The sequence below is a fragment of the Anoplophora glabripennis genome, unplaced genomic scaffold (genome assembly GCF_000390285.2).
Source record: "Anoplophora glabripennis isolate ALB-LARVAE unplaced genomic scaffold, Agla_2.0 scaffold13, whole genome shotgun sequence".
Taxonomy (NCBI): domain Eukaryota; kingdom Metazoa; phylum Arthropoda; class Insecta; order Coleoptera; family Cerambycidae; genus Anoplophora; species Anoplophora glabripennis.
In genome coordinates, this window is record NW_019416478.1 from 1,827,581 (window position 1) to 1,852,978 (window position 25,398).

At 34.1% G+C, this 25,398-nt stretch overlaps 1 protein-coding gene across 4 annotated transcripts in view; it reads left to right on the top strand.

Moving 5' to 3' along the window:
- Nucleotides 1-24,768, top strand: part of LOC108904471 (Krueppel-like factor 7) — a 373,170-nt gene extending 348,402 nt beyond the window's left edge. For all 4 annotated transcript variants that reach the window (XM_018707055.2, XM_018707081.2, XM_018707072.2 and 1 more), the window contains exons 5-7: nucleotides 11,939-12,059; nucleotides 12,700-12,896; nucleotides 21,309-24,768. In XM_018707055.2, the coding sequence (XP_018562571.1) occupies nucleotides 11,939-12,059; nucleotides 12,700-12,896; nucleotides 21,309-21,481 (491 nt within the window). In that variant the 3' untranslated portion in view covers nucleotides 21,482-24,768. The remainder of the gene's footprint in view (nucleotides 1-11,938; nucleotides 12,060-12,699; nucleotides 12,897-21,308) is intronic.
- Nucleotides 24,769-25,398: the final 630 nt, after the last annotated feature.

Genomic DNA, 25,398 nt, shown 5'->3' on the forward strand with positions numbered 1-25,398 from the left:
GTATTTTTTTCCCGAAAAAAAGCTATAATGATTGGCCTATAGGGAGGTAAGTTATCTCACTTACCTCCATAGCAACTACCACTTCTACGGTAAAATCCTTAAAAACACTGTATTTAATAGTCTATTTACTATAATGGGAACAGATAAAACATTTTAGTGAATATGTGACTTTAGGAATAGAAGAAAAATATTACCAAACTATTTGCTTTCAATGTAGAAGTGTTAAAACTGCAAAAAACCTATAGACATCTACTCTTGAGTGAACAAGTGTAACCAATTTTTTTATGTTCCAGTTTAATTACATCTTGGAAAATTACAAGCTACTGTTAATTAATTTCTAATGAAACGATTAACGATTTTAATTGAGAATGAAATTAATACTTGCAAAATTAGACAGTACGTTTGGATAAATTCACCGTGACAACGCTTGTGGTTTTGAATTAATGTCATTGAATCTAGGTGGTTGGTTATATTTGAAACAAAATTCTGCAAAGTTGTTACGTTGCAATAAACTATGAATAGGATGTAGTTTATTTATAACAAGGTGAAAGGGGCTTTCGATCAAAAATTCTACGAAAAAAAACTTAATTTTCTTTTATTTAATTTTAAAATGTGAAGTAGATCTGGTACCCCACATATGAAAACCGCCATATTTGGGAAATTTGCTTGAACCAAGATCCCGCATCTGTCACTTTTACTACCTGCGTTTTATACAGTTGCCTTTGGTTTACCTTACTTTTTATTATTCGATATCAAATTACATCTACAGCAGCCGAGCTGATTTATTTAAATATTCCTAAGATCACAAAAAAGTCATTGCCATGAACTGTCACATAAATTTTCCCACGCATTCGTTCTCGAGTCGTACCATTTTTTTCGTGTCAGCGAGTCGTTAGAGTGAAATACATTAATAAAATATGTTTAACTAATTGACTTATTATCTCGAATTGGATCGGTTTTAATGTATGCGATTTGTTCAATGGAATATGTACAGAGCCTTTGTAATGCAATTTTTACTTATACAGGGTGTATCTAAATAACACTGAAAAAATTCAAGGAGCGATTCTCCGATGAAAATTAATAGGGGTCTTTGGTATAAAATTTTTTGAAAAAACCCTTCCCTGAAAAGTCACGCCCCTCCTAAAATTACAAAAAAAAATTGTTTTTCTTTTTTATCTTCCACGTACATCAAGCTAAAGAAACCAAACTTGGTGAACATTATCTGTCAATAAAACTACACTTTTTGAATTTTTTTCAACCCTGAACTATTTTTGTAAGGGGTTGAAATAATCAACCCCTATGACATTTTTTCTTATAATTTTTTTTTCGATAAAATTTTTTCCTTTTAAAAAATATGTCTAAAAAACCCCATTCATTTACTAACTTTTTGATCTCTTCAAGTTTCTTCGAAAAGTTAAGGATTTATGACAAAAAAAAATAAATGTATTGTAATGTATTTTTAAAAAGATGAGCTGTTTAACGCGAGTGTATTTTGCCGAAAGATCTAGTGGCCTGTTCTTTACAATGGAATCCGTAGAAACAAATGTCAATGTCATTTATTGTCATATTAAATAACATTTTATTAAAAAACACTCAACCAAATAGTTGACCTATGATTCTACTAGGCTAAGAAGTTTGGAACTTAGACTAAAAGTGAACAAATGATGAATAATGTTATAACAGTAACAAAAAATAAAAATCTGTCGGATATTGACAATACAATCTACAAAAAATGTTGAAAATGATTGCCTTCAGCTTCAATACAAGCATCTACTCTTGTTCTCATAGAATTGCGTATGCGTTCAAATATTCCTGGTGAATTTTTTATCGTTTCACACCCTGCTACAATGCGGTTTCGCAAATCATTGATATCTTCAACTGGCCTTGAGTAGATCAAAGATTTCAGATATCCCCATATGCAAAAATCCAAAGGATTAAGGTCAGGGGAGCGGGCTGGCCAATTTACATATCCTCCTCGACCTATCCATCGATTGGCATACACCTCATCCAAGTGACGTCTTGCACGTATACTAAAGTGGGCTGGTGCACCGTCGTGCATAAACCATAAACGTTGCCTAATTTGAATGGGAACTTCTTCAAGAATAATAGGTAATTCTTCGAGAAGATGACAATATGAGTCACCATCTAATCGTCGTGGAAGAAAATAGGGACCAATTAAATGATCGTCGATAATTCCGAGCCACACATTTAATGAAAATTGATACTGATGATTTCCTTCAAAAAAGTCATGAGGATTTTCCTCAGCCCAAATATGATTGTTACGAAAATTTCTAATACAGTCTCTTGAGAAATTCGCCTCGTCAGTAAATAAAATATTTCTTAAGAACTGCGGCGCTTGGCCGATCATATTAATAAGCCATTGACAAAAAACCACACGTGGTAAAAAATCTCGAATCAGTAACGACTGCACCCGTTGGAGATGATAGGGATATAACTGTTGTTCTTTTAAAATTCTAAAAACTACCGAATGGCTTACATTTAGGACACGAGCTATTTTCCTGGTACTAGTTTCTGGGGATTCCTCAATTAAATTAAGTACGGCTTCATCGACAGCTTCAGTTCTAACTTCTCGGCTACGGCCACAGTCATGACTTCTCTTTTCAAATTTTCCAAGTTCCCGCAAGCGTTGGTGAATATTTGTGAACGTAGTATGGTGGGGTAATCTACGCTCTGGGTACTGTTCAGCATAAAGTCTTTGCGCTTCCAATGCATTACCGTTAGCATACCCATATGTAAAATGCATATCTGCCATTTCTAAATTCGAATAGTTAACCATATTTTCGGTTTATTAACTAATATTTTCTACACAAAATCATGAAACTTGTGAAATAGTAAGAAACAGTAACAATAAATGACATTGACATTTGTTTCTACGGATTCCATTGTAAAGAACAGGCCACTAGATCTTTCGGCAAAATACACTCGCGTTAAACAGCTCATCTTTTTAAAAATACATTACAATACATTTTTTTTTTTTTGTCATAAATCCTTAACTTTTCGAAGAAACTTGAAGAGATCAAAAAGTTAGTAAATGAATGGGGTTTTTTAGACATATTTTTTAAAAGGAAAAAATTTTATCGAAAAAAAAATTATAAGAAAAAATGTCATAGGGGTTGATTATTTCAACCCCTTACAAAAATAGTTCAGGGTTGAAAAAAATTCAAAAAGTGTAGTTTTATTGACAGATAATGTTCACCAAGTTTGGTTTCTTTAGCTTGATGTACGTGGAAGATAAAAAAGAAAAACAATTTTTTTTTTGTAATTTTAGGAGGGGCGTAACTTTTCAGGGGAGGGTTTTTTCAAAAATTTTTATACCAAAGACCCCTATTAATTTTCATCGGAGAATCGCCCCTTGAATTTTTTCGGTGTTATTTAGATACACCCTGTATATCTTTTAACTGTTTAGATTGTAATAATATATAAATTTAATTTATCCAACACTTGTATATAATGATACTATAATTTCTTTGGTTTTAAAGGAATAATGTGGCCTATAAACCACTAGTGAGTTATAAGCATAAGTCACTAGTAAGTTATGACTTACAACCCACTAGTGACTTACAGAAATCATAAAAAGACAAATGTTTGGTTTATTTTTCTAGTTTTTATTAGAAAACTAATTTGAAACAGTAATAAGTCAACAAATAACCTAAAATGCTACAAACTTAACTTATCTAATAATATTAACATTAACATTTATGGTAAAGCCGTAATTTGATGGCAAAGAATTATTGGATTATTTTTGTGACTGTGGTAAATTTATAGAACAGGTTGCCCTTTTGCTTGTGCTTGCTTTAGAAGTCTGCACCCCTTGTATCTTTTTAGCAATATCAATTTTGCTGGAAGTTGACTCTTCTATATAACCTTCTACCATGGTAAATGACATCCATCCACTGTTGCGTTTGTGTTGTCCAAGAGAGTTGCAGATGTGCGACGCAAGCCATGCCCTGTATACAAGGTGTTTCTAAAATAGGGTTCCAAACTTCTGCTGCGTTTATAACTCATTAAAATAAGCCAAAAAGTTCCTATTAACATGTGCCCTAAAACGCACCCTTAGGAAGTTATATGCCCTTAAAAGGGAGCAAACAAAACTGTTTTTTTTTCAAATAAATTGCAGTTATGAAGGATCCGATCATTTAATAAATAATTTAGGACATAAACTAAGACTATTTAAAGCTAGATCTTCACGGAAAAATTGTTCGATTTGTTCTCTTTCTAAAACCTTGGATTTTTTTTATTGAAAATGTTTGTGCTTAGACTTTAGAAATTCCACTAGTCTTCCGAATTTCGAAATTTCAATGTTCTTGTAAACTCTCAAAGTTGACTTCAACATGGAATGTTTAGTCCACAATGTGGATGGAGATATTTTTTCACTTAAATTGAAAAAATAAGCCAGCAAGACATCTTCATTTACGCCTTTCGCCCCTTCTTTGATTTACCAATCTTGAAATTCCTTCAGTTCTTTGTTGTATATAGATTTTGATTTCTCCAGAATTGTGAAAACTGACTTCATTCGAGGATGGCAAGTCGCTCACTGAAATAGTGTCTTGATTAAGGCACTATGTAATTATTGAAAAAGCACCAGATTTAGGAGCAAATACTGACGTCCAAATAATAATTGATATTAATAATAATAATATATGCAATTAGTTGTAGGTGTCATGTCAAGTAAATTAAATAAATATGTAAAATAAATAAAAATAAAAGTAAATATCAAAATTTTCTCATGACATTTTTAGTAATTTTTTAACTGCATCATATAGTTTTCGAAAAAATGTTCTTTAATACTCTATTGCGAAATTATTTTACATTCCCAAATGACTTTTTGCTCGCTGTCGCTCGAAAATAAAACAATGCGAATATATAATATTTTTAATTCATAATATGCGTATGGCCACTAGAATTTTGAGTCATTAGTTTTTTTTAAGTACGAGTTCTTCTATATTCTAAACTTCTAGCTAGAAAGTATACCCTTGAAATTACCCTGTTTCAAGTTAAATTTGAAAAAAATTGTTAGTGGCTGAAACTGGCTCCTTCGCCATAATTTTGAATCTCATAGCCATTAATTATGTAGATTTAAATAAATAAATCAACTTTACGGACAAGAATTTTTTACTATTTTTAGTTTACCTAACTGTTTTAATAGCACCACAAGGCACCACAATTTTTAAATTTTCTTCACGGAACTGTCCAATTATAACCTGTTATACAGTGTCCACTTGAGGTAGTTACAATAACTCAGAATTCTTATCTTTTGAGATACTACAAAAATTATTTTTTTATAGGAAACACCTTATATATTTTTCAAAATTGAAATCAATAAGACGAATACGATTTGCTGCAATTTTTATGAAATTTAGTACAATGACAATTTGGGGGTGTCTTAGTTGTGTTAAACTTTTGTTAAAAAAATTGACAATATGGTTCTCAAATGTTGATAATATATGTATATAAATATGTTAGTATTGAACGTAAACGTACCATTTCGAATTCTAAATATAAAATAGTTATATTTTCAAGAATGGACGTTATTATTCAATAGAGTGTATCATTTTTAATTGGTCCACGTGATTTTAGCTGCCATGTTGCATCCAGTGTCAAATTCATCTGTAATGTGTCATGTGTCAGGAGCGTTCTTATCGTGTTATTCAATATTTGTATTGTTTTATTTTAATTTTGGTGATTATTATTGGGTATTCTATACTAAGGGATAGTTATAATGTTTGCAGAAGCTCCTATAAGGACGACGACCGTGAATTTTTTTCAGGTTTTTTGAACACCATATAAAAAATATAACACCTACTTATGAGGAAGTTAAAGTTCCTGCTAACATAGAGGAACCAAAATTTAATCTTAGTTTTAGTGAATTAAATTATCTTTATAATGTGTGCGGATAGGTATATTGCTCAAAGTATCGTTAAAACATCAGAAACTTGTACAAACTGTGTACACGCTGTTAGGTCTAAAACGCCGATTTATAAAACACTTTCAAAATTTAGCGTACTTAAGAGATTTAGAGAACATTCACTCTTTTTTTCAATGAAGCGATATTTTGTTTCTTCTTGCAGATGGAAAGTGTTTTACAACATTTTTTGCGATTGTATTTGGACAAAACATAAATTTAAAAGAGTTTTTCTTAAAAGAAATGTCTGGTTTAAATTTAGATCTACCAAATTGTCATCAGATCAAAAATAATATTGTTAAAATATTTATTATGTTCCGATTAAACATAGCTTCAAAAAAATGCCAAAAAGCATAAAAAAGCTTGGAAATAAAAGTGTTGCTGGACATTTATTGAAACAAATACTATCACTAGTATTAAGTATTTATATTTGTAATGTAAACCCAATAAATTTCATTGTGTAATGTAGGTAAGCTTAAATTTACTTGCCTAGAAAATAAAAACCAATAGTTGCTACTATTATATACACGGTGTTAAAAAAAGGGTGTAAAATATTTCAGGAGGTAATAGTATGAACCAAAATAAACAGAAAAGTCTTAATAAACATGGGTCCGCAAAGTAACGGTTGCGGAGATATGGAACACTATTCGTTTTTCAAACATTTAATTTTATTAGGAATAAACCGACAAAGGAAGCTTTTAACAAACAAAAAACAAAGTTACAGAAGATGTTCAAAGTGCTCTCCGGCCATTTCCAAGCAGGCACAACATCTTCGTCTCAACGATATTCGAACTCTTTCGAAAACACCCTCCTTGGTTTGGATTTCTTGACACTTTTGATTAATCCGTAGCTGCAGCTCTTCCAGGCTATTTACAGGAGTACCATACACTAATGTCTTCAAATATCCCCAAACAAAGAAATCTAGAGGGTTCAGATCAGGCGATCTTGGAGGCCACAAAACAGGTGCCCTTCCTACCCATCTATGTGGAAAAGTTTGGTGTAAATGCTCTCTAATGGCCATGGAAAAATGAGCTGGAGCACCATCATGCTGGAACCACATTTGTTGCCTCTGATTCAAAGGAATGTCTTCCAAAAACTCATACAGTGTGTTCTGCAGAAAGTTGAGGTAAGCAGCGCCTGTTAATCGGTTTGGTAAAACAACAGAATCTAGAAACCTGTCACCTACAATACCCATCCAAATGTTTAATGAAAAACGTGCCTGATGTCCAGATTCTATTAGAGCATGAGGATTTTCGTCGGCCCAAATATGCGTATTGTGAAAATTAAACACTCCATTTCTTGTGAACCCGACCTCATCAGTAAAAAGAATGTTTGCAAGAAAACGCAGGGTCTTCAGCATCATGACGTAGAAACCAGCGGCAAAAAACCAAACGTGCTTGATAATCATTTATTGCCTGTACTCATTGCACATGGTATGGATAAAGCAGTTGCTCGTGAAGGATTCTCCAAACAAGAGGACCACTAATTTCTACCTCGGCTGATATTCTCCGCACACTCGTACCTGGATTCTGCTCTACCAGTGCTAGAATTTCTTCTTCTGCTCTAGGAGTGCATACCCACCTTGGTCTTCCGGATAAATGGCACTGTTTGCTCAAGAAACCGGTATCACGCAATCTTTGGTGAATTCCTCCAAACATGCGTTGTGAAGGAATCTGGTGATTTGGATAAGCGCCAACATAAAGACGTCGCGCTTCGGTGGCGTTCCCATTAGCACGACCATACATGAAATGCATGTCTGTTAATTCTGCGTTAGAGTAACCAGCCATAGCGAAAGAAAACTTGTGCACTGAGAACTACTGTCAAATGCGTACTGTTTATTTCACTAAACATCAACCAACTATTATAAGAAAATGCACAACGTTTTTGCAAAATAAAAAAGGGGCTAAAAACATAAAACATTTCATATCTCCGCAAGCGTTACTTTGCGGACCCATGTTTATTGGGATTTTTCTGCTTATTTTGGTTCATACTATTACCTCCTTAAATATTTTACACTCTTTTTTTAACACCCTGTATTTATCCTCCCCTATTGCACAAGTAAATTCTACATTAATTTATTATTTAAAATCGCTTTCCAAGGAAGTTATTTGCTTAAAATCTGTGCGTAAAATTTATAAAAAAAAATACTCATGTCCTTAATTTATTTTTACTCTTAATTTGACATTGGATGCAACATGGCGGATGGGCGGGATTTAGTCGCAATTGTCGTCACTGTCCTGTAGAAAAACTAGGAATTTTTCAGAACATATTGTCGGGGCACTTTTCGCGAGCATCTGGCAACACCGATACGTCTAATTCATTGTTTGCAGAATATTTCGTTAACACAAATTTCATTATGACGAATCGACTTCTGATTGTCGAACACGGTCGACTATTATCGTTCCCACAGACCACCGACTGACCTACCTAACCAGCGCGAACAAGTTTTTCACAAGGAAGTATCGTTATTATTGTAAGTCGCCGACTTTATTAAATTTACATACCCATTGTTGGGCTGCCTTTATCGGAACGCCGTTCGCAGCGCCACGTCAAAACATGTCACTCAGAAGTGTTAAAACGCTGACCTTAATTAAATCGTATTATCGCAAGATCTGACGCTGGCTTGGGCATTCATTAATTTTTTTTATCATGTAAATAAGGCTCGCGCGGCCGGTCCGGGAAAAAAACGCATTGTCGCCTGACCTTACCTAAGATTTAACCGTACGGACCGTTTGCTGGTAAGCGATCGCTATCTCTGAATCAGACGGCCCCATACTGGAATGTTGGAAAAACAATGTCTCAGTGTTTGTTTCCTCGGATAATGGAATTGGTGTAGTTTTTTGTAAAGCTACGCACACTCAAATGACTTGCAATTTTATTGTTTTGTTCCTTTTTTTATATTGGAAGTATAGTCTTGCATGTGTAATGAACAAACAATACCTTTAGCGTGTCAGGACATTGTTTAGGCCAGGAAAATAAGCTGGGAAATAACCATTTCGCGACTTTTTGTTTCGGCAAGCTGAATTTATCACTATAGATGCTAAATATCATGCACAATAACATATTAGTTTCCACAGTCATAAAAATGGGGGGAAGATTGTTTACAGGGTGGTTAATTCTATAATTTTTACGTATATTCACACGTTTTTCGCTTATAACTTTTTTCCGTTCATTTCCACGAGAAAACAGTAAAGTTCTTTTTTTTTCATATTCAAAAGACCTACAAAACTAGCCCTCGAGCGTAAAAAAATATTGATTAGATCAAAAGTTATAAACAGAAGAATTTTATTTATGACTTTTGAATTAAACATTTATAAACTGCGTTATTATTTATTACCAGAACGATTTGGCACCGCATCCTCTCATTCCTTATCACTGTCTAATAACTCACACGAAATCTGGAATCGGTAAGTTGAACAGTTTACAAGTTATGGCCTTATAAACAAATTAACTAATTATTAGTCTGGACGATCCCGAGGATCTTCCACAATCGCACTGATTTTTTATGGTAGATTTCATAATAATACATTGAAATCTATCATTTTTTTAATTTCAAATTTGCAACCTGGATTTTTTTTTATTTTTTAGCCCTAGTTGCAAAATGAAATATACGACGCACGAGCGTGATATAGTTATATATTATTATATATTCGGAAAGCTTATGAAAAGAGCTTTAAGTTAAAAAAAAATCGTCAAGAATCGTTGAAAAACAACGGAGTTACAGACTGTCAAAATTGACGGCCTATTGTTAAACAAATTAGGTTGGTAGCGGCAAAAAAATACTGTCATAGCCGGTAACCCGAGTACTTTCACAGGTAAAAATATTTTATTAGTGGAAGTAAGTATGTGCATAAAAAATATTGTAAAATGTCAGTGGGTGGGGGAAGCGAACGATAGCGAGTCCGAAGAAAATGACGATATAAATATTCATAGTCTTGCTGTTAAACAAGCGAAGTTCGCTTGAAAATAATATATTTGACAGTCTGTAACTCCGATGTTTTCCAACGAATCTTGACGATTTTTTTTTTAACTTAAAGCTTTTTTTCCAAATGACCGCATCATCAAATTTTAATTATTAACATAACAATGTGTTAAATCTCAAAATTGTTGTCAAGGTGTTAACGAATTAAGTACACAAAATTGGAGAGTATGTGAAACATGTTGAAATATGATGAAAACCTTAGTAGAGTTTTTGTCAGTGGCGGCCCTTAAGGAATATACAGCCCTTTGAAGGGGTAACTCAGGAAACAGTTTTTATTGCATAACTTCAAAAACGTCTAATATTAAATCACGAAATTTTTTTTGTACTCATTTTTTTTTACTTCCTGAACCGAAAATATGAAAACCTATCATATTTTGCATAAAAAAGGTACTCTTGTTAGATTTTAATAACATGAGCCGTTTTCTAGTAAAATCCATCTCAATAATTCATTACTTGCCCAAAAATTCCTACTGCAAAATAAATGTATCAAATTGTGCATTAAAAAAATTATTATTTTTAATTTAATTTTCCTTTTGCACTATTAATATCGTTATTGTAGTTGTTATGTAAGTGTTACTAAATCAGGGTTTAATATCACAGTTAAGTAAATAGTTTTGTAGTAAACAGTAACATAAATAATTTTGAATAATAAAATGTTGGTTAGGTATCACTATTAAGTATTATTTTTATTTGAAAATCAAAAAATACCAAAAAAAGACCCATCAATAATTTAATCAATAATTTAGTTTATTGTGTTTATTACAGTATCTAAATTCAAATGTCTTAGATTGAAATATTGAGTAAGTAATCTAATCAGTAATTGACATATACTTGACACCTCTGTTAAGTGTCATAAATAGTAATTTTCTCATGGCACAATTTGATACATTTATTGTCAGCAGGAATTTTTGACCACGTAATGAATTATTGAAATGGATTTTACTAGAAAATGGCTCATGCTATTAAAATCTAACAAGAGTAACTTTTTTATGCAAAATATGAAAAATTTTCATAATTTCGTTTCAGGAAGTAGAAAAAATTGCGTACAAAAAAAAATTGTAAAATTTACCCCATGGTCCCACTTTCTTACGCTCCTATAGCAAATTTTGATTTGTATATTATGCCGATTATTAAGCATATAAACAGTAATACAACCCCAAAATTTCGCAATTTAATATTAAACCGTTTTGAAGTTATGCAATAAAAACTGTTTCCTGAGTTACCCCTTCAAGGGGTTGTATCACCCTTAGGGGCAGCAACTGACAAAAACTCAACTAAGGTTTTCATTATATTTCGATATGTTTTATATACTCTCCAATTTTGAGTACTTATTTCGTTAACACCTTGTATATCTATTATTATTTGTGAAAAATGTGTTAGAGTTTCAAGGACATCATGAAAAAATTATTTGATTTCAGATTCCAGGAGGCCACCATTTAATTTGTCGTTCAAAATTCTACAAATTTTGCTCGAAACAATTTTTATTTGATTTTATCAAGTTATTCAGAGAAAAATTAGTTTAACTTCCAAATGTCCCGCACAAGAAAAATTTTCTGATGCCTTATTCAGGCGTAAATTTTAGCACTGCTGCCAAAATAGGGTATTCCAGTTAATATTGTCAAGTTGACATTGGTTTGACCTTGAAAATTAAGATCGATATCAAATCCAAGGTCACCAGTATATTAGTTTCTTCGTATCCTAAAACTTCTATCTTGGTAGGACTCGAATCTTTTTGGGACACTCTGTATCCGTTGTTTATTAAGGTGCTATAATTTTAATACAAAATACACGCGTAGGCGCAGAAAAAAGTTTTGTAATAGTAGAGATACTGTTTTTACGCAAATCTATAATCCAAATGCATTGTATTTCGAACAAAAATTGTAGGATATAACCGCTCAGTTTTGTGTATGAAACTGTGAAACCATTTTTTTATTAACAGGCTAACTGTCTTCCAAAAATATTATCTATTTAGGGAAACATTTCAATAATTCTCCCTTATACATAATATATAAAATATTTTTTTTTCTTTTCAGATATTCCTAAATGCAATGTGATAAGCCACCAAGATATCAGCCTGTCCTTATCAGACCCTACACGATCTCTCACATCCACAGCAGCACTATTAGCCCTACAGAGGATAAAAGATGCATCCTTGTAAGTATAACCGATGCCTCTACCAGGTATTTAGCTTCATTCAATTTTCTAATATATCGGTTAACTCGTCATAGTTTTTCAAACCTGGCAAAGTCTCATCTCCGTATAAAACCGTAAATTAATTGAGGAAAAGATACTATTGTCGCGGAACGTTGTTTTGAGTAGATCCTCAGGTATTCGTCCCTGGTTAACAACCTGCATGGTACCAAGGTAGACGTTCGTACACGCGTCATGCTGGGTCCGCAGGGGTCGTGTGGTGGTCTTCGCCTCAGCTTTGGATATTTTGTGTCCGCGAAAACTACCCGTCTTGAACGGGTCATTGATCTATAACCGATTTTTGTGATTTTTGAACATGTAGGCCAACTTTCACTCTGATTTCGGCTCTTGGGGGGGATTTGTACCGCGTGAATGATTTTTGGAAGGTTTCTTGAATTGAATTGGAAACTGCAGTGAATTTTCGGACTTTCACTGTGACGCTATCTTTAAAATATTTTACAGACCATAAGAATAAAAATAAGTAAAAACAAATGCTGTTCTTTTATAAATTGGTCACATGAAGAAATTTAAACTAGTACTTCCTTTTTGATACAAAGCAGGGCAATTTCGCTTTTCTATATTTTTTTTATCTATTTGTTTTCAGATCGATTTCCAGAACGCCGATGTTGGACTCGTTACCGAGCAAGTCGAACGCACACAATAACAACAACATCTACGACGACAGCAGAGGTCCGGATGTGACGATACGCAGGAGAAAAATCCATAGGTGCGACGTGGCGGGTTGCCACAAGGTGTACACGAAAAGTTCTCATCTAAAAGCGCACAAAAGGACACACACGGGTAAGTCGTTTTGTACCATGGTTAAAGAACTGAAATACAGGGTTGATGTCTGATTCTGGAGCAACGAATTTATCTTGTGAAATGTTATGTCTTTCGAAACGTCAAGAAACCTAAACCGACGCGACGGCGCGGCGCGGCGTGGCAAACAACCCGGAAATTGTTCCACCAAGCTATTTTTGTATAATAATAAATTTAATTTTAACTTTAAAATAAAATTAAAAGGGGACGCACTGTATGTATTCAGGGTGTTTTTAATGAAGTAGCAAAAATGGTACCAGCGAATATAGAGCCAAAAATAAGAGGATTGAAGTAAAAATACCTTATATAAAGGTTGCACCCCTGAGGCGATATACCCTCTTAAAAGAGGGGATTGAAATTCACATTTTAATTTTTTTCTTTAACATGAGGAATGCTAGAGACACGAAACTTGGTATGAACATCCTACTAATAAAGAGACAAGTTTTCAATATTTTTTCGATCATTGGCGTATTTTATAAAGGAGTGAAACAGTCAACCCCATTGCAATATTTTATTAGAAATTTTTTATATGAAGAAAATTATTTATTTAAATATATTTATTGGGAACTGATTTATTGCGCAACTTTTTTACCTCTTATAATTTTTCGATAAGACCGATAGTTTTCTAGTCAAAAAATTAGACGCGTCATCGTTCACTAAAGGGGTAAATGCGAAAATTTGTAAAAATAAAGTAGGCGTATGTCATAACAAATAAATTGTTATTTATCATATTAATAAATTGACACTTTCTGTGATTAAGCTGGTAATTTAATAATAACATTAAGAATAATTTGCTATTAATTAATGAAAAATGTTTAATAACTTATGACTATGGGACATGTATTAGGTAAAGTTGTTTATCTGAAATAAAATTTAATACAAACGAAAAACAAGAAATGCAAAATTAAATTTAAAGAATATTCTCGAAATAATTTCCATTTTGCTGCAAGCATAGCCTAATACGTCCGTTGAAGTTATAACGCACTCGCACAAACAGTTCTTGGTTATTGCGAAGATCATCTGCTGCCTGAAATATTCTTAAGCGTAGTTCTTCTAAGGAGGCAACAGGAGTGGCATAAACAATACTTTTTATGTGTCCCTACAAAAATAAATCCATAGGCGTTAGGTCAGGTGAACGTGCAGGCCAACAAACAGGGGCATCACGACCACGACCAATCCAGTGATTGGGGTAATTTAAATGTAACCATTATCTAACGGCAAGTGTACTATGTGCAGGCGCCCCATCGTGCATATACCACATCACCTGACGTGTAGCGAGGGGTACATCGTCAAGTAATGTTAGAAGATTTTCGTTTAAAAATCTAAGATACTCGTCCGCTCCAAGTCCGTTTGGAAGAATAAAAGGACCTACTAGAGTATTTCCTACAATTCCCATCCAAACGTTTAAAGTGAAATTATGTTGACATCTTGAAACAAATATTTCATGAGTATTTTCTTCCGACCATGAATGAACATTATGAGGGTTTACTGCGCCTACTCTAGGAAAATTTGCTTCATGGGCGAAAAGTATATTCGTTAGAAAATTTAAGTCATGCCTGGAAATATTAATATACCATTGACAAAAATCCACGCGGTTAGGTAAACCAGGATCATTCAATTCTTACACGGGTTGATGGTGAAAAGGGTATAAAAGATTTTCATGAGCTACATTCCACACAAGACTGTGAGAAACTTGCAGTTGCCTGGACACCTGTCTTGTGCTTGTACCACAGTCTTGTTCTAGATGTTCCAGTATAGCTTCCTCAGCTTCAACAGTTCGGACATTAGGCCTTCTTCCGGCACCCTCACGATTGGGCTGAATTTTATCAGTTTCGCGAAGCCTTCTTTCCACCGAGACCAATGTTTGTCTATGAGGAATCGGTCGGTTTGGATATCTTTGGTGGTATAATCTTACTGCAGCGTTACTATTTTTACTGGATTCGAAAAACACTTGGAGCATGTCGACATGTTCGTCATTGGTAACGGGTGATTCATTTAGAGGTACTTTTTTCAGTAGCGAGTTTAAGACAGATCACGCATGAGTCGAGTGAACTGTCGTGGTATTTTGGTTCAATACTCTCGGACATTTCATCATGGAAAGACTTAGCCCGGCACAACGTCTACAAATAATTCAGCTGTACTACGAGAATCAGCGTTCTGCCAGGAGTGTATTTCGTGCTCTTAGAGCAACATATGGTCTACATAATCGGCCCACCGAACGCACAATTCGCTACACCGTCGAGAAGTTTGAAACCCAATTTTCATTATTGGATAATACGCGACCAAATAGACCGCATACAGCACGAAGTGCAGAAAATATTGCGGCGGTAGCCGAGAGTGTACGTGATGACCATAATGAATCAATTCGGCGCCGATCTCAACAGCTTGGCTTGTCGTATGCAACAACTTGGCGTATTTTACGTAAGGATCTTGGTTTGAAAGCATACAAAATTCAACTCATTCAAGAATTGAAGCCGGCTGACCTTCCAAATCGTCACCGTTTCAGTCTTTGGGCTCTTGAACAGCTTGAAGAAGATCCAATGTTTTTGACCAAAATTTTGTTCAGCGATGAAGCCCATTTCTGGCTTAATGGCTATGTTAATAAACAAAATTGCCGTATTTGGGATGAAGAACAACCCGAAGAACTTCAAGAGCTGCCATTACATCTAGACAAAACAACGGTTTGGTGTGGTCTATGGGCTGGTGGAATCATCGGTCCATATTTTTTTAAAAATGAGGCCGGCAGGAACGTAACTGTGAATGGCGCCCGTCATCGCGCCATGCTAACGGACTATTTGCTGCCTGAAATTGAAGCCCGTAATCTCGATGACATTTGGTTTCAACAAGACGGCGCCACTTGCCATACAGCCCGTGCAACCATGGCTTTATTGCGAGAACAATTCGATGAACAGTTAATTTCACGATTTGGACCAGTGAATTGGCCTCCTAGATCATGTGACATCACATCTCTAGACTTTTTCCTTTGGGGATACGTGAAGTCCAAAGTCTATATGGATAAGCCGAATACGATTGAGGAATTGGAAGACAACATGACTCGGGTCATTCGTCAAATTCCACTCGAAATGCTCGAACGTGTCATCGAAAATTGGAACTTCAGAATGGACCATCTCAACCGCAGTCAAGGACAACATTTGAAAGAAATAATATTTAAAAAATAAATGGCAGATATAGTTTTTTGTATAATAATAAAGATTGCACCATAAAATAGAATTTTGTTATTTTTTTTTGTTGTTGAAAAAAGTACGTCTAAATGAATCACCCGTTATAAATGTTATTTGCCATAATTATTCTGATAATAAATTAATCAATTGGTACTAATTATTGGTTGACAGAAAGTGTCAATTTATTAATATGATAAATAACAATTTATTCGTTACGACATCCGACTACTCTATTTTTACAAATTTTCGCAATTACCCCTTTAGTGAACGATGATGCATCTATTTTTTTTACTAGAAAACTATCGGTTTTATCGAAAAATTACAAGAGGTAAAAAAGTTGCGCAATAAATCAGTCTTCCCAATAAATATTTTAAAATAAATAATTTACTCATAAAAAATTTCTAATAAAATATTGCAATCATCATCATCCATTGCAGAATGGCGAATATACGCGCAATGTGTAGCTACCTTAAAATATTCACTTCACGCAGTATTGCGAAATCTACTCACTTCCCGCACCGTACGGCTTGCCGAAGCATTTTACGAGCGGAAGCAGAAACATATAATTACCGCGTTAATAGAATCAATTACCGATATCTCCCCATCTCCGCCCCCATATTGAGATTCCTTTAACACATTCGCTTTCCTGTACCCGTCAATCGCCGCGATATTCCGCGATTTTAAACAAAGAGCGTCTTGCGTGGTGCCAGTTTCCACGCGTTTCGCTTTTCCATCGCATATACGTCCGCATGCGTTGGGTTTGGGCAGTGTAATAATTAATTATCGTCATACCGATAGACGGAACTTATTTTTATTACGCTGGGTTCTCGTCTTTTTCGAATTCCTCGTGAAAGGTGAGGTCAGTTAACCTAACCCGCGCTCAGCGCCGTTTCAAGGTTCCTCGTATTTTTTTACGACATTTGTCGGTGTAATAACAGTGTAAGAAATATTTATTTAATCAGGACGGAAGTACTGTCGCCCTTAAGGTTGTGTCGAACACGCAAGTAATTAAAAAAAGCTTGTTTTCCTGGCAAAGCGTACATGGATATTGTTACGAATCTATTAGAATTATAAAATTACTATAAGTCTGTTTAGAAATGAAAGAGAGTAATAAAAGCTTATTATGTATGCAAATCGTAAATAAAATAAATAACTGGTGCTTATATTCAATATTTTTATATTATGTATTATCGGTATAGATGAGGGGATTTTAAAAAAAACTTTGTGTGACCGGGTTGTACTAAATTGTAGCAGGTAGCTAAAATTTAATCCCCGACAATCCGTCTTTGTCTATGCCGATTCAATTTCTCGGTCCATTTCTCTTATAAGTAAACAATATAAAAACAGCATTTCAAAACATGAGGCTACTTTAAGCATCATAACCGGGTTAAGAGGGTTTTAGTAATTCAAATAAAATTATTCATTATTATCAAAATATTTATTTAAATTTAATGAATAGACCTTTATTCCGCACAAAAATATATGTATTTTGAAAATTCAAATTATGGTGAGTAAATGTAGTGTTGTATAAATGTACAATAAAGAAAATAAAAAAGTAGGTATATTAAAATTCATCCTCTGAATAATCTGATGAATTATCTTCGTCTCCTAGATTGATAACGATAGGTTCCACAGTAACGTCAATTAAATTATCGAGTTCCCACATTTTCTCCTCTTCTTTTTGTACATGATGTATACATCTTTGCCAGTTATCTGTAAAATACTCTTCGAAAACATCTGCGTTCATGTCTTCGTGATAGTAACCTGTATTTTTAGATTCAAATAAAAGTAAACCGCCATCTACAAAACCACTGGCACTACCTATATGTGTCACTATTAATCTTCGCCCTTTACCTGAAGGTGCCTTGGACCCTGTTGAAAGTCCATCCAAAAATGCTTGTCGAAAACTTTTTACATTTTTATCTTGCTATACTTTTGTTACAGTATATCCCTCGTTGACCCAAGTTTCGTCTAGATAATAAATATTCCTCCCTTTGTCACGGAATTTTCTAATTGATCTTAAGTAGGATCTTCGCCAACAAATAATTTCATCTTTATCGATAAGAACTGACTTCCTGTTCTGCTTTTCCCAGCAAAAATTCAACTCTCGTAAGACGGCCCATAATTTGCTTCTACTGATTTTTGGCAAATCGTTGTCCTCTGAAAGTTCACTTAAAATTTTGTTTAGCGTTGGTATTTCTTTTTTAAAATAAAATGAGTGTACTTTTCTGCGAATGACATTTTTGAAGAAATCATCTATAACGACTTTTGAACTCCCTGTAGATGATTTTGGAGGATTTACAGTATCTTGTTCATTTTTTGTTTCCTTTAATAGTCGATTTTCCAATCCGTCATTTTGGAACACTTTTCACGATGTCGTCAACACTGTTGGTAGGATTTTGGTGTTTCAATGCATTAAATACATTTAATATAATAATCTTCTCATTCTGAGACAGCGCACATCTTTTCACGCGATTAGCAGGTACGTAATCTGATACGCTCGACATTTTACCCAAACAATATTATATCCACTGGCACAATAGTCACTAAACACAAGTCGAATTTTACTCTACTGCACTAGCACGTCTTCGTATATTCAGCTCTAAGACTGGATTGATCTGTCACAATACACTGGCTCCTGCCCTATGATGTATCCAGTAAAATATACTAATGTACACCCATTACCTGTTAGCATTAGTGTTACCCGATAATTACCTGAAACGAAATATTACCACGCTCAAGGCCGGTTCTTATCTCGGGGTTTTATTACTCTCTTTCATTTCGAAACAGACTATAAAGAGTCTGTGCAGCGCTCCGTCAGATATAGTACCTACGTCTGAAAATAAATAGATTTTACTAAACTTGCCTTCTTCTTCATCTTCATCTTCATCTAGTGGTTGGTCCTTTAAAAAGTCCCATAGCACTGCGGCCTAATTAGGCCTATTGTGCGTCCCACTACTAGTCCTATTCAGCAAGTAGATTTGTCCTTTTTACAAAGTCCAAAAGCTTCCTTGCTGACACTTCTCTCAAAACTTGCCTTAGTCCAAAATTGAATAATAACAGTTACATTTTCTTTAATATCTTTCGACTTTCGACTACTTCGAGCTAATTTCTCACGATCACGAATATCGATCCGGGGGTTTTTTGAGTTGAGAAATTCGAATTTATCGACGATTTCGACTGATAAATGAACTTAGGAGCAATCGTTTTTTAGCAGGAAATATGCCTTTAAAGGAAACAGTGCAATTACAATTTTAAATTTCGTTCATTTAACAATTTTACTGCAAACAGAATTGACAGTAAAAAACATACTTTCTAAAAATAATCTAGCACAATATAAACAATGTAACCAATCTAAACTATCTAAAAATCTAAAAAATAACTAATTATAATTGACCTGTCTTAAAAGATATGTTTTTCAATGGAGTTAAAAATAACTTTTAAATAATTTTTTTATGCATTTACAAATTTAAATGTCTTTCTGTTGAAAATGGTTGGCTTTAGAGATATTAGCAAGGTATACCGTCTTTAAGCAGGAAAGTTGGGGGAAAAGATTTTTCCAACCCAAAGTGAAATACACTGTGGCACAAAAAGTACTGGCAGTTTAAATGCGTCCTAATGGTCGCTTGTGGCGCCCTCTAGAAGATACAACGAAATCGTCGATAAATTCGAATTTCTCATCCCAAAAAACTCCCGGATACGTAATTTCACGAAATTAGCTCGAAGTAGTCGAAAAATATTAAAGAAAGTGTTATTTATTTTTTCTACTTTAACACTCTGTAGTTCCGTTATTATCAGTTTTTAGACTAAGGCAAGTTTAGTTAAATCGACTTATTTTGAGCCGTACTATATCTGGTAAAGGATTGTACAGACGCTTTAGAGACAGCCTGTATTTTGATTTGTCTGTAATGTGACGTAAGTATAGCCTCTTAATGGAACTTTGTACTTTAGGCTTTCATCTGAGCCTTTTCTCTGTTCTTTTCACTGTCTTTGCTTTGCCTTAATGCTCAACACTTTTTTATGGCTTCTTGAAGTGCTGATTTTTGGCCAATGAGCCACTTATGTCGACCACAGATCTATTATTATTCCAGGACGACTGAACACTTGATATATGATCTAATTCTAAGACTTGACTCAAAAAAATTAACAATGTTTTGAACTGAAAAAATTTGCTCACTTGAAATATACATTTTAATTGCATAATAATACATATATGTTTAAAATATATGAATGAGTGTAGGTATATAATACAATAACCATGAAAGCTTATACGCTTACTGAGTACTGGCAGGAATATAGCTGGGAAATACCAAAGTCGACGTTCGATCGCACGTCAGGATGGCTCCGTCAAGTTTTATGAAGACCGCAGCAGAAGTTGGCAGAGCTACCGATATCTGACTTCTCCGGATTTGGGTGATCTCTGCTGTTACTTGAACCGTTCGTGGAAATTGGCTGGCTGTTAGATTAGCCTAGCTCGACTTTCGGAGCACTTTTAGCGTTTTTGCCGAAAAATTCGAAAGTGGGGTGGTTTTTTGCGCATCTCGTATGCCGTCGTCTATCTCGTCGTCTCTAGCATCGAGTTTTGTTACACCATTCTTTGTGGCTATGGAGTGTTGAGAACTGTATAGAGGTTCAGCGGTTGGATTCGAAACATCGTTAAAAATTTCGATTTCGACAAGGTTCAGTTTTAAGAATATGCTGCACTGTCTAATTGTGTTTTGAGCTTTTTCGGGCTCTGCAAACAACTTCTGGCTCGAATTAGAATCCTTGTCGATGTTCTAAGTCGCTTGGGACTCCTCACAAGGCAAATAATAGGCTGTTTATAATTTCTATATGCATTTTGTCAGGGCTTGGTCAATAGGAAGTGTCATTTTTACTGAAAATGCTATTTTCACCTTGTCACAAAAATCAAAATGCCGTATTTTTGGTTTTTTGAATTGAAACGCTAGATTTGCATGAACTATCTTCTATTAATTGTTTTGAACACGTCTAAAACTATTTAAAATAAACAGATTGGGTACATTTTAGTTAGTACACAGCATCATCTTTGACAAAGACTACCACTCAATTAACCACAATAGATTTGACCTACATATTGTTGTACTTTAAAAAGATTGGAAAAATAAAATATGATTTATTCACTTACGCACTGCATTACATACAGCAATTTTTTGCACAATACTGTAAATATTTAAAAACGTGTTTATTGCAGGAGAGAAGCCGTACCAGTGTTCCTGGGAGGGCTGCACTTGGAAGTTCGCCAGATCGGACGAGCTGACCAGGCACTACAGAAAACACACCGGCCAGAAGCCGTTCAGCTGCAACCTATGCCAGAGGTCGTTCAGCAGATCGGACCACCTCTCGCTGCACATGAAAAGACACTAATCTTAAAGAGTAATTATGAAACCTTAGCGAATTTTTTTAACAAAAATTTTAGGTAATTGTATCGATATCTATGCGGTAAAACGCGTTTATTCCAGGAAAAAAGTAACTAGGAGATCGTATTTTAAAATAGTTCCACTAAATTTCCTAAAACGAAGCTGAAATAACGTCGACGAAAACCGTTGATGAGGAAAACTATTGCGGAACTGATTCCAAAAGGTGCTAAATTCGTGTAAAAATAACAACCAATTTTTACTTTCATGCATTTCAGTGGTGAAAAAAAAAATCTCTACTCTTTCCATCAAGTTCCATACCTTTACGCGTCTTTTTGCTCTGTTGGGAATTCTCCTACTCGACCCTTTTTAGCAATATTACGTTCTTATCTATATCCACATCATGTTTATTTTCGAATATTTTTAAATTTTTAAATTCACCGAAGAATGGAACACCCTGTACGTTCTCTATATCTTTATCATCCGTCGTTACCTGTTTCGAAATCGGCGAAATAGCACTGCTTTGTTAGAAATCTATTTATATAACAATAACCAATAGTCAACCATGTGGTCCATCTATTAATAAAAGTTTGAGTGACAGACTTAAAACTTTTTTGGTAGGCACTAATTGCTTGGTACCACAACGACCGTGACTAAAAATAAATTGTCGATATAACTGCGGAAAATTGTAGCAAATCGTCGATTTAAAGTGCATGCGCGTATACAGTTGTCAGTTTAAAGTGCATGTGCGCATACATTGTCAGTTTAATGTGCCATTTTCAACTAACATCAAGTTGGCAGGTTGATATTAAGTTTAATTCAGATGAACGTAAATTTCATCATATGTAGCAGTTTAAAGTGCTATTGCAGATAAATGCCGATTTAAGGCGGTAACTTCACATAAATGTCAATGTAAAATTGTACATAATTATCACTTTAAAGTGCAGTATAATTTTCGTTTCGGAGGCGTAACTGAAAGTGCAAGTTTCACATAAGTGTCTATTTAAAGTGGCAATATGGCACTTTAAATCCTTATTTGTGTATTACTGTCATTTTGGTGAGGCATTTTTTGTATTCCATTTCATATTGCTATGTGCCAAATTAAACTGTTTATGGAGACAGTTAAACGTCAAAGTCCGTTTAAAGTGACATGTATATATAACATTCAGTTTAAAGTGGTAATATAAGTATTGCCCGTTAAACTAGCATGTGTGTAATTACATTTTATTGTAGTTTTTTATATCATTTGCAGCTTAAATTGGCATGGCATAATACATTATTTAGAAACAGTTTTACACTCGCTTAAAGTGGCCACTTTAAACTGGTATTTGCTTGTAAATGTCATTTTAAAGAAATTATTCAATATCAACGTCTATTTAAAATCATAATAGTACGTATTTTGTATAGTTTTCACTTTATAGTGATGTACCGTAATAAATTAATTAAAGATGCAATTCAACAACAACTCCTGTTTAAAGTGCATATACATATACAGTTTGTCAGTTTAAAGTATCATTTTAATTAATGTTGGCAGGTTGATATAAAGTTTTAATCAAACGAACGTAAATTCCATTATATATAGCACTTTAAAGTGCTATTGTAGATAAATGTCAATTTAAAGTGCCAACTTTACATATGTGTCAATGTAAAGTTGTATAGTAGCATGTATTTAACTGTCACTTTGAACTGCCAGTATAATTTTCATCTCAATACCTTAGTTAAAGTGCAAATTTTACATAAGTGTCGTTTTAAAGTGTCCATATGGCACTTTAAATCGTTATTTGTGTATTATTGTCACTTTGGTGAAGTATTTTTTATATAATTTCCATTTCATATTGCTATGTGTCAAATTAAACTATTTAAGGAGGCACTTAAACATCAGTCTGCTTAAAGTGACAATTATATGTAACATTCTGTTTAATGTGGCGATAGGTGGTATGTGTGTAATTGCATTTTAATGTGGTTTTTTATAAAATCTTCGGTATAATAAATTATTTAGAAACAGTAAATTTTACACTTGCTTAAAGTGACAGTTTAAAGTGTTCATTTCATTTTAAAGTGACCACTTTAAATTGTCATTACGTATGTTAAAGTGGCATTTTTCGTACAATTTTCACTTTGTGCGTCATAATTAATTAATTAAATATGCAATTCAATACTAACACCCGTTTAAAGTGCCAGCTATATGTGATCGGTATTGTAATTGTTTAGTAACTTTTTCTATATTTACACTTTAAATTGCCCAACAAGTAAAAGTTTAAAAAGTGCTACAGTACGAATTTAAAGTGCCATTTTGTCTGAAATGCCACTTTGGAATGGAATAACATAATTGTATAATATAAAGTGCCACAAATTGCATTTTAAAGCGGCAACTAACCACCAGTCGATTATAACGAACAAAAAAACGCAGCCACTGCAAATAGCAAATAAAACGAAGCACATCAAGTGGGCGGATGAGGCAAGGCCTCTCACATAATAACTTCGTCGATTTTTTAACCCCATATTCAAATGGGCCGCGCTCATCACACCGCAAAAATAATGGTTGTAGATTGTGTACAGAGCTTTATACGCAACAACCGCGCCGCTTATACTTCACGGCAGACATGGCTTAGGCACAAAAGAAGTCATGGTTTTGATATGTATCGCACTGACATGTATATCAGTCGGCGCGATTGACAGTCTCAAATGGGTGAACGGTAGCCACACAATTGCTAAACGTGTTGAAATAAGAAAAAGGCTTCATTTCCATACCATTTACTATGATGGATTTCGGTCATTAGCGTTAGTACGGTGTTTCGCTGGCGAGCGTAAGCTGGTCGACAATAGAAACGTAAAATATCGATCTCGATCTCGAGCAAAAATGTTTACGAAAAAAAAGTTAAGTTAGTTTGATCTAGACATAGTGCAGCTTTGTGACCTTCCTGCCAGACTATAGATACATTCATTCGAATGCTTCGACCTAAGTTTTGGAAACCTTTTCATTTTTTTTTTTTGGACTAGAAAGTGATGAAATTTTTTGTAGGTACACGAAATATTCCGTCTAGAAAAAAGTCTGAGTGCAGAGAATGCCATTCCCCTTGGACTTATCATTTTGAGGATTTCAAAAATTTTTTAGTTGTTTCATGTATTTATGGGCTATTGATTATATCCAAAAAAACAGGAATTATGACGTTCAAGCAATTATTGCAAAGGGTCATTTTAGATGAAAATACCGCGGAGTACTATTAAAATAGAGGGTGGAAATTGGAGAGAGGGGTAAAAATGCGCCCCTTTCAGTTTTTTAATTGTATCTCGAAAATGAAGCAAAACTTCGCTATAGTTCATAGGAAAAATTATTTAGAGAATTGAATTTCCCATCGAAATATCTTATTTAAAAAATTTAAAAGGAAAATTTTACGCAAAAAAATCGTTAATAAACAATTTGAAAAAAGCAAAAAATTCGATTTTCTGATTTTTTTACTTTTTTGCCTCTAGCTTTTTTGAGTAAAGATGGATATAGGCATTGCTTTATAGAAAAAAAGTAGACAAAATTTCCTTCAAAACAAGAGGTTGTAAAGTATTTAAGGATGAAAATTGACTGACATCTGGCCGCTCAAACTTAGCCAATTTTTCGATTTTCGTCGCATTTTTTGCAAAAAAGGAAGGAAATAAGACGTTAAAGGCTTTTCATCTCATGACTTGTTCGAAGGGTCATTAAAAATGAAAAAACCGCGGGGTGCTATTAAATTAGAGGGTTGAAATTGAAGATAGGGGTGAAAAAGCACCCCTCTCAATTTTTTAAATATAGCACGAAAACGAAGCAAAATTTCGGCATAGTTCATAGGAAAATTTTGGAGAGAATTGAATTTCTCATCGAAATGGCTTATTTAATAAATGTAAAATAAAAATTTTATGCAAAAAATCGTTAATAAACAATTTTAAAGAAAG